This window comes from Daphnia carinata, chromosome 3 (genome assembly GCF_022539665.2).
Source record: "Daphnia carinata strain CSIRO-1 chromosome 3, CSIRO_AGI_Dcar_HiC_V3, whole genome shotgun sequence".
In the NCBI taxonomy this organism is placed as follows: domain Eukaryota; kingdom Metazoa; phylum Arthropoda; class Branchiopoda; order Diplostraca; family Daphniidae; genus Daphnia; species Daphnia carinata.
Genome location: NC_081333.1, coordinates 10,617,962 through 10,630,369, shown reverse-complemented (window position 1 = coordinate 10,630,369; position 12,408 = coordinate 10,617,962). Strand labels below are relative to the sequence as shown.

Genomic DNA, 12,408 nt, shown 5'->3' with positions numbered 1-12,408 from the left:
ATAGCACGGCACTTTTGCGAGGTTCCATTCTAAAAGAAAAAAGAAAAAGGGGAAAAGTTTGGATACGGCACCGAGAAACGAGGCAGGGAGTGAAAACAATAGCGGAACAGGGAGAAAAGTAATATAATGAAAGAAAAAGCAACAAGGAAATTGCCGAATCGTTATTATTTTTTCATATTTTCCTGGAGAGTTCTTCTAGTCCGATCCTCGCTTCAAGTGTATGGTGACAAAAAATGGGCTTCTGTAAATAGAAGGCCTGTTCGCTGGGCAACGTCATTGCTCTTGCGTACATAAACTTCCTGCGTCTACCAATCGCCATGATGGATGATGAAAATCGATCGCTACTTTAGCAAAGCAAATAGATTGTCCTTCCGTCCTGCCTCTATATATGTACAGAGTCCCCATACTATACAGTCTACGTCGATATGGGTGAGCTATTGTAAACAGACGCTGATGTTTCTGCAGCTGTCGTCATGGCAGACTAGCGCCGAAGAACACGTTGATCATCTTTCGTTCACGCAATCGCACGACGCCATTGAAAAAGTTTGGATGTAAGAGGAAACAACGTAATGATTAATTAAGAATTTTCGGCTGCCGGTGAAGTGGCAAAAGTTCTACAGCCACTTGAGTTAACCTAAGGGAGACGTCTTGGGTATGCTGGGTTGATGTATCGTCATGACAATAACTTAAGGCAGATTTAAAGAAAACAATCAACGAATCAAAAATAAATCGCGGTACGATGATGGTCCCTTTCTGAATTGTTAATTAGTCCTGTAACGTAGGCATACGTTTCCATTTGAACTATGAATGTCATCGCATTCCATAGCCGAAGAAAAGTTTGACACTGGCTTGATTCAATAATTAATTTGTTTGCATTCGATGCTCGTGCGTCAGCTATTGCCATCAGAAGGACTGAATAAAGAAGAGCACAAATCTCGGTGAAAGTAGAAGATTCAAAATAGGAGACGTGAGCAAGATGCGCATAAATTCAAAGATGCATTGAGCCATGAATAATTGTGTTTCTTACTTTTAAAAAAGTCAAACGTCGAAAGCGCCTTTATTTGGTTAAGGTTTCGTTCAAACGCAAATGGGGGGTGGTAAGGACACAAAGCAGGCGCACGTGACTTGTTAGACACATATCCATCCATTCAATGGTGGGATCGAAGAAAAAGAAAAACCAAACAAAAAAAACAAGTTGATGTTATACAATGGACGCCAAGGCCAACGAGAATAGAAGAAGATGGTGTTCGTTCCAGATGACATCTTTTTTTCCACTTTCGTTTATTCCGATTAGAATCGGCTGGATAATGTCCGGAGATGCAAGGCTCGGAAAAAATCAGCCGAGCGACGGCGGGGAAACTGTTACGCTGGGAATAAGTCCTCCGTGTAGACGCAAGATGTCCAACGACCAGTGAAGAAACAAGAATCACGATAAATTCACAAATAATGGTGAGCAGTCGCTATATGCCCGCGGGATCAGGCAACTGCCAACGTCAGAACCAACGGACAACATGTAAACTAAACGAAGCCAACTCTCCTTTTAAAAAACATGGATAGAAACAAAGATATAAACGAACACAAAAAAAAAAACAAAAAAAAAACGTGAAATCGATTTGGGCTTCACATAGCATTGCAGACCTGAACGTATGCATCAATTCCCCAGCATAGGTGGACTTCTGCTAGAGCATTCCAATACTACAATAAAGATAAAAAAATTTTTCCCATCGATGACGTTTCCTCTATTCGTGTATGAGATTTCCAGCGTATTTATAATTGAATAGTTTTTTAAAGTCTTTTAACATAGACGTTTCTAATACCGATTATTGTGCTCCTCCCTTAGCCTTTCTCCAGTCAACGCATCATAATATCTACAGAAAGGTAATAGGGATTTGACGTCTGTCCGTCCTTCAGGAATGCGCCTGTAATCAAAATCTGAAATGAGCTAAGCGTTAAGCTTCTCTGTAAATACGGCATGCATCTGCGGGCTAGATGTGAGTCTAGGTGATTTAGCTATGAGCTAGCAACTCAATGGCATTATTATAGCCTATAAATTATGCGTGGGAGCATAGGCCAGCGCACAATCTCTCTGATGTATTGTGTAGCCGTCGGTATTATTTATCGTTTTCATCGCAGGTTGGCTTCCAATGATCAAGCGGACAACAGCTGCGTCCAATGGCAATCTCATGCAAATGTTCTCCGGGTCGTTCATCAACGCGAAAAAACGCGTTGACTTGACAATCTTCTCCTCTCCGTCTCAACGACACTGTTGGTCTCGAAAATGTTTTGGCTATAAAAATGAAAACAGTGCAGATGATATTGTAATGAGATTCATATCTTGCAGTGTTACAAAGCACACATCTCTTGTTTTGCATCTTCAAAGAGTTCTAACGCAAATGGTTGATGCATAGGTTTTGTTTCATCCAAGAAAACCTTGAGATATCAACAATAACAGCGGCCAACGTTCAAAGTAAATGAAGAGGTGTCCTTTCATCAAAGTCTGATGACCAACGAGTTAATGAATTTGAATAAGGATTCATCGCAGTATATTGCACTCGGGCAGTTCGTGATTGAAACTCCTTCTGTCGCAACGAACACGCGTTTGCAAATTTTCTCTTGTTTGAAGCCCCTTCGCAATGTTTGTTGTTCCAGATGTGAAAACGTCCCTCGTTATGCGAACGATGATGAAGGGCCATTAGTCATCAGGTACTAGTCACTGCTAATGATCAGGTACTATTCAAAGCGCAAGGGTCGCTGCCAAAGCAAGGTGTCGCTGACACCTGGACATTAGTTTTGCCCAGAGTGGACGGTGGTGAAACGTTGTCAACCGAGGGGTTTCCACTGGTGTGACGTGAATGCAACGGAGCCATAATCTGCGGCGGTTTTCGGTTGAAACTGCGTCCACCAGCGCCACTGGGCCATCTTGCCCGTCGGCCGCACAGGATCTTGGAGAAGGCGCGTTTGAACTCGCGACTGGTACTGGCGTAGATGAACGGATTGAGGCAGCTGTTGCAGTAGCCGAGCCAGAAGCAGCAGGAGAAGAGCGGTGATGGGATGTTGCACGTTGAACAAAGGGCCTCTGTGCGAAAAAACAAACAGAAAGAAAGACATTAATAATGGCACATTCTACGTCGTAAGTTAATATGATTAAGTCCTCAGAAACCCTGTCGCTGAATGCTTTATTAAGCGGTTAATTTTTCTTTCCCAGAATTTCTCAACGTAATGCAAAACCAATGGTAATGATGACGTGCAATTGGCCCATAAAAGATGAACGGTTGACGCTTCACCCTTAATGGCACCCCTTTAAAATGATGGTGTCTTAAAGGATATCTCACAACGATGGCTTGTTAGAACCGCATAAAAATACAGGCTGACGCACTCCGTCATTAATATTCATTGCTTCCTTTTGTGTTTGCCTATCACAAAAGGAAATGAAGAGAACATCATTATTTCCGTTGATAGGGAAGAACCCAAAACTAATATTCAAATGTGTGCACGGTACCCAAGCGAAGATTCTTGAAAAAAAACACAACAACACCTGATTTCCTATTTCATAAAGGCACGTCCTTTTCTGTTTGCAAGAAAGTTCGTAAGAAAGTCTTTTGTTCGTTCTTGACGGGTTTTGTAATGAGGATAGGAATTTCTCATTTTGGCTCAGGCTCTCCACTTGATATTATATTGATTATTCAGTGCACCCAGTAATTTTCCTGTATTAGCATCATCCATTCTTGTTCCGTAATTCAATTTGCTTCGAGCAAATGTACAGGAAAAAGAATAGGCGAATTGCGCAGACTTTTGCACCAGCAAAATTCTAAAAAGCCATTGAGAGATAGATGGAAGTTGGAATCAATTAAAATGATCGTTAATTTCATTTTGACTTGAAGGCCTGTCTAGACGAAGAAACTGTCCTTTTTGGTCTTTCCTATTTACCTCCTATCTTTTTGTGTCTGTAAGGTGATCAATCAATGTAGGCTTGACTAAATCATCCGGTTGCAAAACTACAAAATGAAAGGGACTTCTTTTTTCCTTTCATTCAGCTGTTTTACGTCCGAATTCGGTAGGAGTCTGAACGGCTTTAATTAAAGGACGTCCAATTAATCAGTCCTCGCATCAAACGAAGACGATTGAGACGCGCAGCTTATATCTATTTTCTGAAGAAATTACAGTACATTATACATGTCTCTTTCTTTTGCCTTCCGCACGAGTCACGGACGCGAATTTCATTAATCAGTTAAGCGTGGATTGATCCTGTTGAATCCCCGGCATCAAAAAAGAAAAGGTCACATGATAGAAAATCTCATCATTCTTCCCCTACAATTTCCGCCCTTTTCTTTTCGTGTCCGTCAAGCGTTTAATGGAATTCGGGTCACGATATACTTTTTCTTTTATACGTACAGATCCTCTAGGTCTATTTAGATAAAAACACTCTGTTAAACCCTCCGTGCAGTGACCTCAAGTAGAGCGTGAGCAATCAGAAATGCTCACTTCCCGCTGGATGGTATTAGAAATAAAGATGGGTGCACGTGAACATTGAAAATGGCAGCAGCAATTGTGATCCCTTGTTTTCTATTGTCAACGTTTTACTTATAGTACGTAACTTACATATACTGTACAGTCCCCTCATTCATTTCCAAAAATGAATGCGGGGATGTACGAGAGCAATGGCAAAAAAGAACAAACATGAAACATATAAATTATGTTGGTTATGGGGAAAATCGATAGTCTTATATGGGTTTCATGTATTCAACTTGGCATGACACAACGGATAGGGTTAATTGCAGGGTAAACTATATATAAGTTAATGTAAATGAGAAAATATAAGAATTTTAATTTTTCGCATTCCTACAGAATATTCCTTTTTGAAATTATGTATACGTGCCTATGGAACTATTTTATTATATCAAGTAAGAAAATGTCCCGACTTCCGTTGGATATGTAATCCCATAACTGATGAAAAGTCGAGAATCGTATAAAAACGCACCACCAAACCCATCAACCGGAGATTACACTATAGAGCCATCAATAGACAGTACAACCACAGGCTTTCGTCGATGACGAGGTTTCTATATTAAAAATCCTTTTTTTTTTGTTCCATCATGCCAACTCCATCAGCTATAAGGATCGCAATCAAAACGAAACATGCAGGTCATTCATACTATATTTCTGTTGACTTCTATGAATAAATCTGTGTCAAACGAAAAAAAAAACACCTCTTTACATTTTTGTTTTGTCTACCAATAACTCAGACGGTTTTCTTAAGCAAAAAAGGAAACGACCACTATCGGGGATCACCGTGTTGCCTTTACGAATGTTGGAAATCAATCAGTTGGTTCTTTTTTTTTTTTTTACACACACCCGATGTATCTGCTTGGGAGCTCCATTACATGACTGATACCGTAGAGTCGCTCACCTATTGATTCTTCTATATCAGAGTCAGGTTGCTATCCATTTGAAGGCGGACACCCAAATGTACTCTTACTGTTCTAATATTCTGGAACGGAGAACGCACATAGACATGCTGTTATGCCTATTCCATCAAACGACCATGTTGGTTTAAATGTATTCAGTGTTACCTACAGTACATGCTCAATAATTCAGCGCCAAGAACACGCATTTGCTGGAGTGCTTTGTATGCTGTTATTGTTTCTCTACGTTTGTTGTGCTCACTCATTTGAATGAGAAGCATGTATACTATACCACCAGTGGTTTGTAGCTTCAAAGTTAAATCTCATGATGGCGATGCTATTGTTAAACTAAAATTCCGTGAGCAAATGTCACGACGCTCGATTTAATCGCATTTTTAATTAATTTACGTTGCTGAATACTGCGGAACGCCATTTGTTCGATTGCTGTTTTGCAGACAACTCCTTTTCATATTTTATAATTTCGTGGATTTCGTCCTGAGATTTTGCCCAAAAAGTCGGGCTTAAAAATTCCGGCTTAAAATCCGGAATTGAATTTGGGTTTTAATTGGGGGCGTTCAGTGTCATACAGAAGAGCAACAACCACGGGTCTTGAAAAAAGCTCGGTCTACCTTTGTAAATTACATAGTGATCATTTACAACATTCTACGTAACTTCTTAATATGAGGCTTATATCGCAGATGTTTGAGCAAAAAACGGACACTGTTCAAGAGCTGTTAACATGCCTACGCTAGTTTTTAGCTGGACGAGAATAAGATGGATTTACGGTACTGCAGACTTTTAGCGTATAATTACTGCTCCTTGGGTAGAGAAAACCCTTCCCGAAGTTGGGCTCGCTTAATTCCTTATGACTAAACAACTTGGGATAGTCGGCTTATTAATGTTTTCGAAAAAGAAAAGGGAAGGATGCGTGGCTGATCTCTGGGACTTAGACAGCTTATTTTTAAAGAAGGCTATATATACGGCCGACAATGGGGAGCGAAAGAAAAAAATTTATCTTGAAAGGACCTTCTCTCCTTACCACTCGCTTTCGTTTTTTACACGTTGTAACGATTTTTCATTTTCCCGCTGAGCAATTTGAAAAATAATCACATCAATTTCACCAACGCTTAACCCCATTTATGAAGGCGTAAATGGGAGCCGTGCGCGGGGCGTTGGTTATAGTAATATTTCATGTAACGGCTTCCTTGTTACTTTTAATTTAAAAATTCATGTCTGGGTAAGTATTAGATCGATGAAGTCAACGCCTGCTGTCATGACTGTTATTTTTTTATATGTTACTAAAGCTGGAAAGAGAAAATCCTTAAACATGCAAAAGAAAAAGCTATCCAAGAACATTAATACCAGTTTCAAGGATGGAAATTTAAGTCAAGGTTTCAAGTTGACGAACAAAAAGGATTTTCATAATGATGATGCTCTCATTACATACGGCATCCCCATACAATACGCGTTGTCGGGATTAAATGCAATACAATAGCATGTTGCTAGTTTCATTTTGGCACGAAACTATACAAAGATGTATGCGAGGAAACTTCAACATCTTATATAAGGTTGCTTAAACTTAGTGTTACAGCGAAGTAGTGAAACCAAGTCTTATCGCACGTGTGACACACGTCTCGGAGCGCAGTTGGCTCAATTGAAGAAAGACAGCGAACTTGTTACTATAGTTAGTGGAAAATTATTTGCATATCAAAGACCCGCATGTCTTTCGTACGTATACATGTAGTTACGTTAGGAAGATGAAACGAAGATCCAATGAAATCACCGTGAAGCCAAGTGATTCGTACGAGTATCGTGATCATCATTATGTTTTTAACCGTTTGCTGGTTCGAATTTATAACGCTGGAACAAACAAACAACTGCTGTGTTATAAGCATCATTGATTCATCAACTTTCCAAAGTACCGGTAATTAGTGATTCAGCTACCCATGATAACAAACAATAAGAACATGAAAACCAACCCTCATGTATATGCTATGTGGCACGGGAAAGTTGAACGGATTGTTTCTCGTCCGTCAAAATCAACCGGAAATGAACGCTATTAAAAACTGCTTCGAATAGAAATATGGATGATACAAGACAGCTTCTATTTAGCCATTTTTATATGTCCCACCATTGTCCACGTCCACACGAGTAACATTGGCGAAGGGAGGGCCTATCGTAAAGTCAGAGAAGCCAAGAAGGTTTCGAGTTACGTCTCAGTAACATAGCAGCATCGTGCAGACTTGGCTTTTGGCCAGTGAGACCAACCGTCATTTGCGCGTTAATGGTGTCAAACCGGAAAACGGCAACGAAAAATAGAAGTCGCCAAACATTGTTTCGCTCTATGAAGCGACCGTTTATTTTTAGAAATATCTTAAGGTACCGATTAAAGGAAGCCTGAAAATAGACGAGATTGACATGTGGGAATGTAATACAGCGTGATTCAGTGTAATTTTTTGGAAATATGACGATTATATAGAAATATTAATAGCTATTCATAGCATCGCATAGAATAATTTCCACCTGCAACGCAATAACAAAAAAAAACTCTGTAAAGTTAAAGTGATAGTTCTCCTTAGGAGAACTATCACTCGTCCTACCAACCTGTTCTAGTTCGTTTGTTCCCATTATTTCGGCAATCCCGGACAGGTTTCTCAGTGAAAAACATAATGTGCGCACGCGTTATAGAATGATAGGCCTCTACCAAGCTTACGCCGCCTACAAATTAGCTATCAAATCCAGGCATATTTTTATATTCTAAACATGCGAAGCTGCAATTGCGACTTGTCATAGGTATTTAACACCCGGCTGGATAAACATATCATACCTCACGCTGCGCGCCTATTGTGGTAAAAGTTTAAAAAAAAATAGTAGTCGTTGGAATGCAATAGTGGGCTCTTATTTTCATTGTTTTCACTTTAAATGTTCCTGACAGATATGGCCCAGCTGTTGTCTTTCCGAACCATAGGGCCCCTATTGAGCTATTTGCTTGAGAAGCTCTGCTTTTTACATATCGCATCAAAATCTGATGAAAAAACCATTTGCTCATCCCTGCCGGTAAACAGGATGAGCGTGCTTATCTTTAATCACATCATAATTCGGGATTTTACTCTGCACAAGAATGGGGATGGAACGCTCTTCCACTCAATCTCATAACCATAACTGTTATTCGGTCTAGGCGAACGCTCCCCTCAAAAAAGAAATCAAACAGCAGGGAAAAGAAAACGAGCTAAAAATGGAACAGTGGCGAAGTTATTCTCTCATTCTATCATTTTCAACGGCAATTTTGCAGCTGTGTGGACTGATAAGCAAGACATCAAAAAGGAAATCAAAGCTCTCGTTAATGTTTTTCTTTTTTAGATCTAAGCTTCGTGCAAAAAATACATCTTGCCGAGAAGTTCCACTCGAATCGTCAAGGATGTCAACCCCATCGGTTAGTAATATAATTGGGAAAAAGTCCTAATTTAGCGCATCAAAAGCGTGAACAAGGAAAACAAAGCAGTCACTCACCAACTGGCAAGATAACGAAGAACGGGAACCAGCAGAGCAGAAAGGCTCCAACGACAATTCCTAAGGTTTTGGCTGCTTTCTTTTGACGTCGAAATTTAAACATTTTGGCTGACAATCCCGTGGATCCGCCACTGTTGCTCGATACTGCTGCACCGCTTGCATTCACTGTCAACGTCGTACCAGTCGTTGGCGTGAGCGAGTTGTTCGTTGCGTTAGAAGGCCGCCTTGATGAGTTTTTTCTTTGAAAGTGATTCGCTAGGCCTTTCTTTTTCATTACAGCGCCAGTGGTCAATTCGTTCAGATCCTTGGCTAGCTCACTGTTCAGCGGAGGGGGCGAGGAGTCTAAAGGAAGCTGGGACGCTTGAGATGACCGACAACTTTTGTTGTTCTTTCCACGTGAAGACGGAGTGATAGGAGATCGATCACTGATGTTTGTCGACGAGTCAAACGCAGACGGACGGGCTACCGGACGGCCTTTTGCGGCATGGAGGTGATTCGAGGTACGGTGATGGCTGACCGCTGTCGTCGACACGGGTTTCAACGGAATGGCGCGTCCAACGTGAACCCGCAGCGTCAAAACTTCACTGCCACTGAGCGACGAAGTTGACTTGTCCGTCTTGGTTCCACTCTCTAAAAACTTGGTCTGTTTGACGGCCGTCCGATAAATGCGCCAGTAGATAGCCAAGATGATCAAAGTCGGCAAATAGAAAGAGCCTATGGCTGAGAAGAGGACATACGCTTTTTCCTTGTTGACATTGCAGGCTTGTAGCTCGGACGAGTCCAATATTGTCGTCGAAACCGCCGGCGACGAATCATTAACAGATCCTAAAGAGAAATCATTTCGCTCTTTCCAGCCCAAGAGCGGACCGATGCTGATCGATAACGAAGAGATCCAGACAATCAGACAGAGTACAGTAGAACGTTTTGCTGTGACGATCGAATAGTAATTCAGCGGCCTGGTCACGCCGATGTAGCGGTCGACGGAGATGACGCAGAGCGACATGATGGATGCCGTGCAGCAGAGCACGTCGACGGCCGCCCACACGTCGCAAAAGACGGCCCCGAAATACCAGTTGCCCGTCACCTAAAATTCATGAAGCCAACATTGAAAAAGATGAATGACATTCCATGCTAAAATGATAAACGAACACCGTCTTTGTCTGGTATACTTAAAAACCGGCATCAATTGAAGAAGTTGACTTAGTAATTCGTCCAGGGAAAGTCGATTCAAATTTTATTATGATTTATATAATTACAAGTTTGGGTTTAGCGGAAGAAAGGAAGCAAGTGACACAATCTCAGAAGAGTAGTGGAAGGTCAAATACTACTATCGTGTGTGACGTCAATCGTAGACGAACGAAACGAAGGAAGGGACTAAAGTTCAGAGTTTTCGGTGCCACAAAAAGTTTTCTATTCTTTTTTATCTTCAATTTTCTCATTTTATTTTTTTTTACGGTTGGGTGGCCAAAAGTCAACTAGCATCATGAAAGTAGATTTTCCCACTCTATTATAACCCGTCGGCACCAAATAGCAGCTCTTTGTCTCAACTTCTTTTTTTTCGAGCTATTTTTTTTCCCAGTTCTATTTTAGCGTCACCTTCTGTACAGACGCAAACTTTTTAAAGTGACGCATCTTATCCTGATATACATTCGGCATCAAAGCAGAATGTAGTTCACCTTTTGCGCTGGTGATCCTTCCCGGCTCATCGTCCCGCTATCCCTTGCTGAATAGCGGATTTTCTTTCAGCGCATTTCTTCGAAATACGACGAGAACTATTTTTGAAAAAAAAAGAAACATCGACAACTGGCATAGATATTGTAGACATGGGCGACGAGAGTAGAGTTAGAAAAGTGGAGGAAAGCGAACAACACAGTTGCTCGTTTGTTGATACCGTCATTGGGGCGAATGGGAAGACGAGATATATGATATTACCATTTCTGAAAAGGACTGCGGGGGATGCGACAATATAGAGGTATTCGTACCTATAAATCACCCTAGCTTTTTCTTTTTCCTGAGTGCTATCAAAATGCACTATGATGCCTAAAGGCTAATGTAAGTCTCTCTTTCTCCTGCCTTAGAATAATGCACTGCCGTTTTTTAAAATTCCAAAAAGCGATCAGTTTCACACCTCTTCTTTGCCACTGTATGTATTCTTTTTCTATTTTTTTTTTTTTTTTTTTTTTTGTTGAAATGGGAATATTGAAAGGGAATTTCATTGAAGTATGAATATTTTACTGCGCCCGTTAAAGCTGGGCTTTTACCTCTAGTGTTGCGGAGAAGGGTAGAACTAGGAATCCTAAAAGAAGATCAGCAACTGCCAAATTGGCTATTAGGATGTGGGTAGGGCCACGCAGGTTGGAATTGAAGAGGACAGCTGCCAAGATGAGCAAATTGCCACATATGGTTAACAGGACAATGATGGACAGAACTACGACCACCCCTAGAGACAGCCAGTTCACGCTGGCGGCCTGTAACGTCGAAGCGTCTGTGGGCATGATGTCGTTAGAAGAAGATTGTCCATTAATAACGAAGACGGCAAGTCCAGATGACTGTACCGATACGTCTTCAGTAGTGGTATCAATAACGCCACCGCTTACTGCCGTAATTACGTCAACACCATCCACGGCGTTGAGCAAATCAAAATACTTGGCAATGGAATTTAAATCGGTTCCAGCGTTGCTCACATTTTTGGCCAACACATCTGTCACGAACTTGGTGAGCGGCTGCATTTTTTATTTCTGTGCGTTCCGACGGTCTTCTGCAGATTGACGAATCACTGTCATTTGCACTGGTGATTGTGTTATCTCTCGTGAACCCATTAAGTTAGGAGGAAATTCGCGAGAACGACACGAGCACACGCACACCACATCAATGTATGCCAAAGAAAAGTGCAATAAACTACAGCAGCAGTATAGCCAAGCAGTATTCTCCAACCTTCAGTGAACAAATACACCCAATCAATCAAATATACATTAAGAAAGAGAAACTAAGCTGTATGTTTCTCTAGTTTAAACACGCACCGCAAGTGTTGCCGTTAATTGACGGGTGGTTATTTGGCAATATGCACGAAACTTCCTTCACATCGTCGCCGTCGTTATTTATCAACTGCGTCAGCACCACTATGCCTATACAAGCAAATGCAATCTAGCAATAAAGAAAAATGAAATAACAAGAAAGGATAACACTTGCGCAGTTGTGCGAGACCGCAGAGGACGACGTGGCTCAACGGACTGAAGGGTTGCACGAGACGAGGGACGAAAACGAGCAGCGGGATGCGCCGTCATTGAAGAGTGGGCGGCGGCTTTTTTGCTCAATTCCATACATACGCAGAGCTCCTTCCAACACTAGAACGCACACTATGCTCTTGTATTCAGTCTTAGACCGGTACTGATACAACGCATATTTAGCCCATAAAGCTTCGTGCAAATGTGGATGGACTGGCAGCCGTGGTAAACGGCCCATTTGCAACTAACCAAAAGCAAAACCACCTCACCGT

General features: G+C 41.4%; 1 protein-coding gene across 1 annotated transcript; it reads right to left on the bottom strand.

Annotated features, from left to right (window-relative positions):
* Window positions 1–940: 940 nt before the first annotated feature.
* On the bottom strand, window positions 941–11,897 carry LOC130697504 (alpha-1A adrenergic receptor-like). The gene is made up of 3 exons (XM_057520408.2): window positions 11,174–11,897; window positions 8,913–9,996; window positions 941–3,076 (listed from the first exon to the last, which is right to left on the bottom strand). The coding sequence occupies exons 1-3, from the start codon at window positions 11,639–11,641 to the stop codon at window positions 2,724–2,726; spliced, it is 1,905 nt and encodes a 634-aa protein (XP_057376391.1). The 5' UTR covers window positions 11,642–11,897; the 3' UTR covers window positions 941–2,723.
* Window positions 11,898–12,408: the final 511 nt, after the last annotated feature.

Excerpts from the sequence above, each read along its gene's own strand:
- LOC130697504 (XM_057520408.2), bottom strand. The coding sequence starts at position 11,641 with ATGCAGCCGCTCACCAAGTTCGTGACAGATGTGTTGGCCAAAAATGTG. Across the intron at positions 9,997-11,173 it reads CCTTCTCCGCAACACTAGAG|GTGACGGGCAACTGGTATTT; the intron begins GTAAAAGCCCAG and ends CATGAATTTTAG. Across the intron at positions 3,077-8,912 it reads CTTCGTTATCTTGCCAGTTG|AGGCCCTTTGTTCAACGTGC; the intron begins GTGAGTGACTGC and ends TTTTTCGCACAG.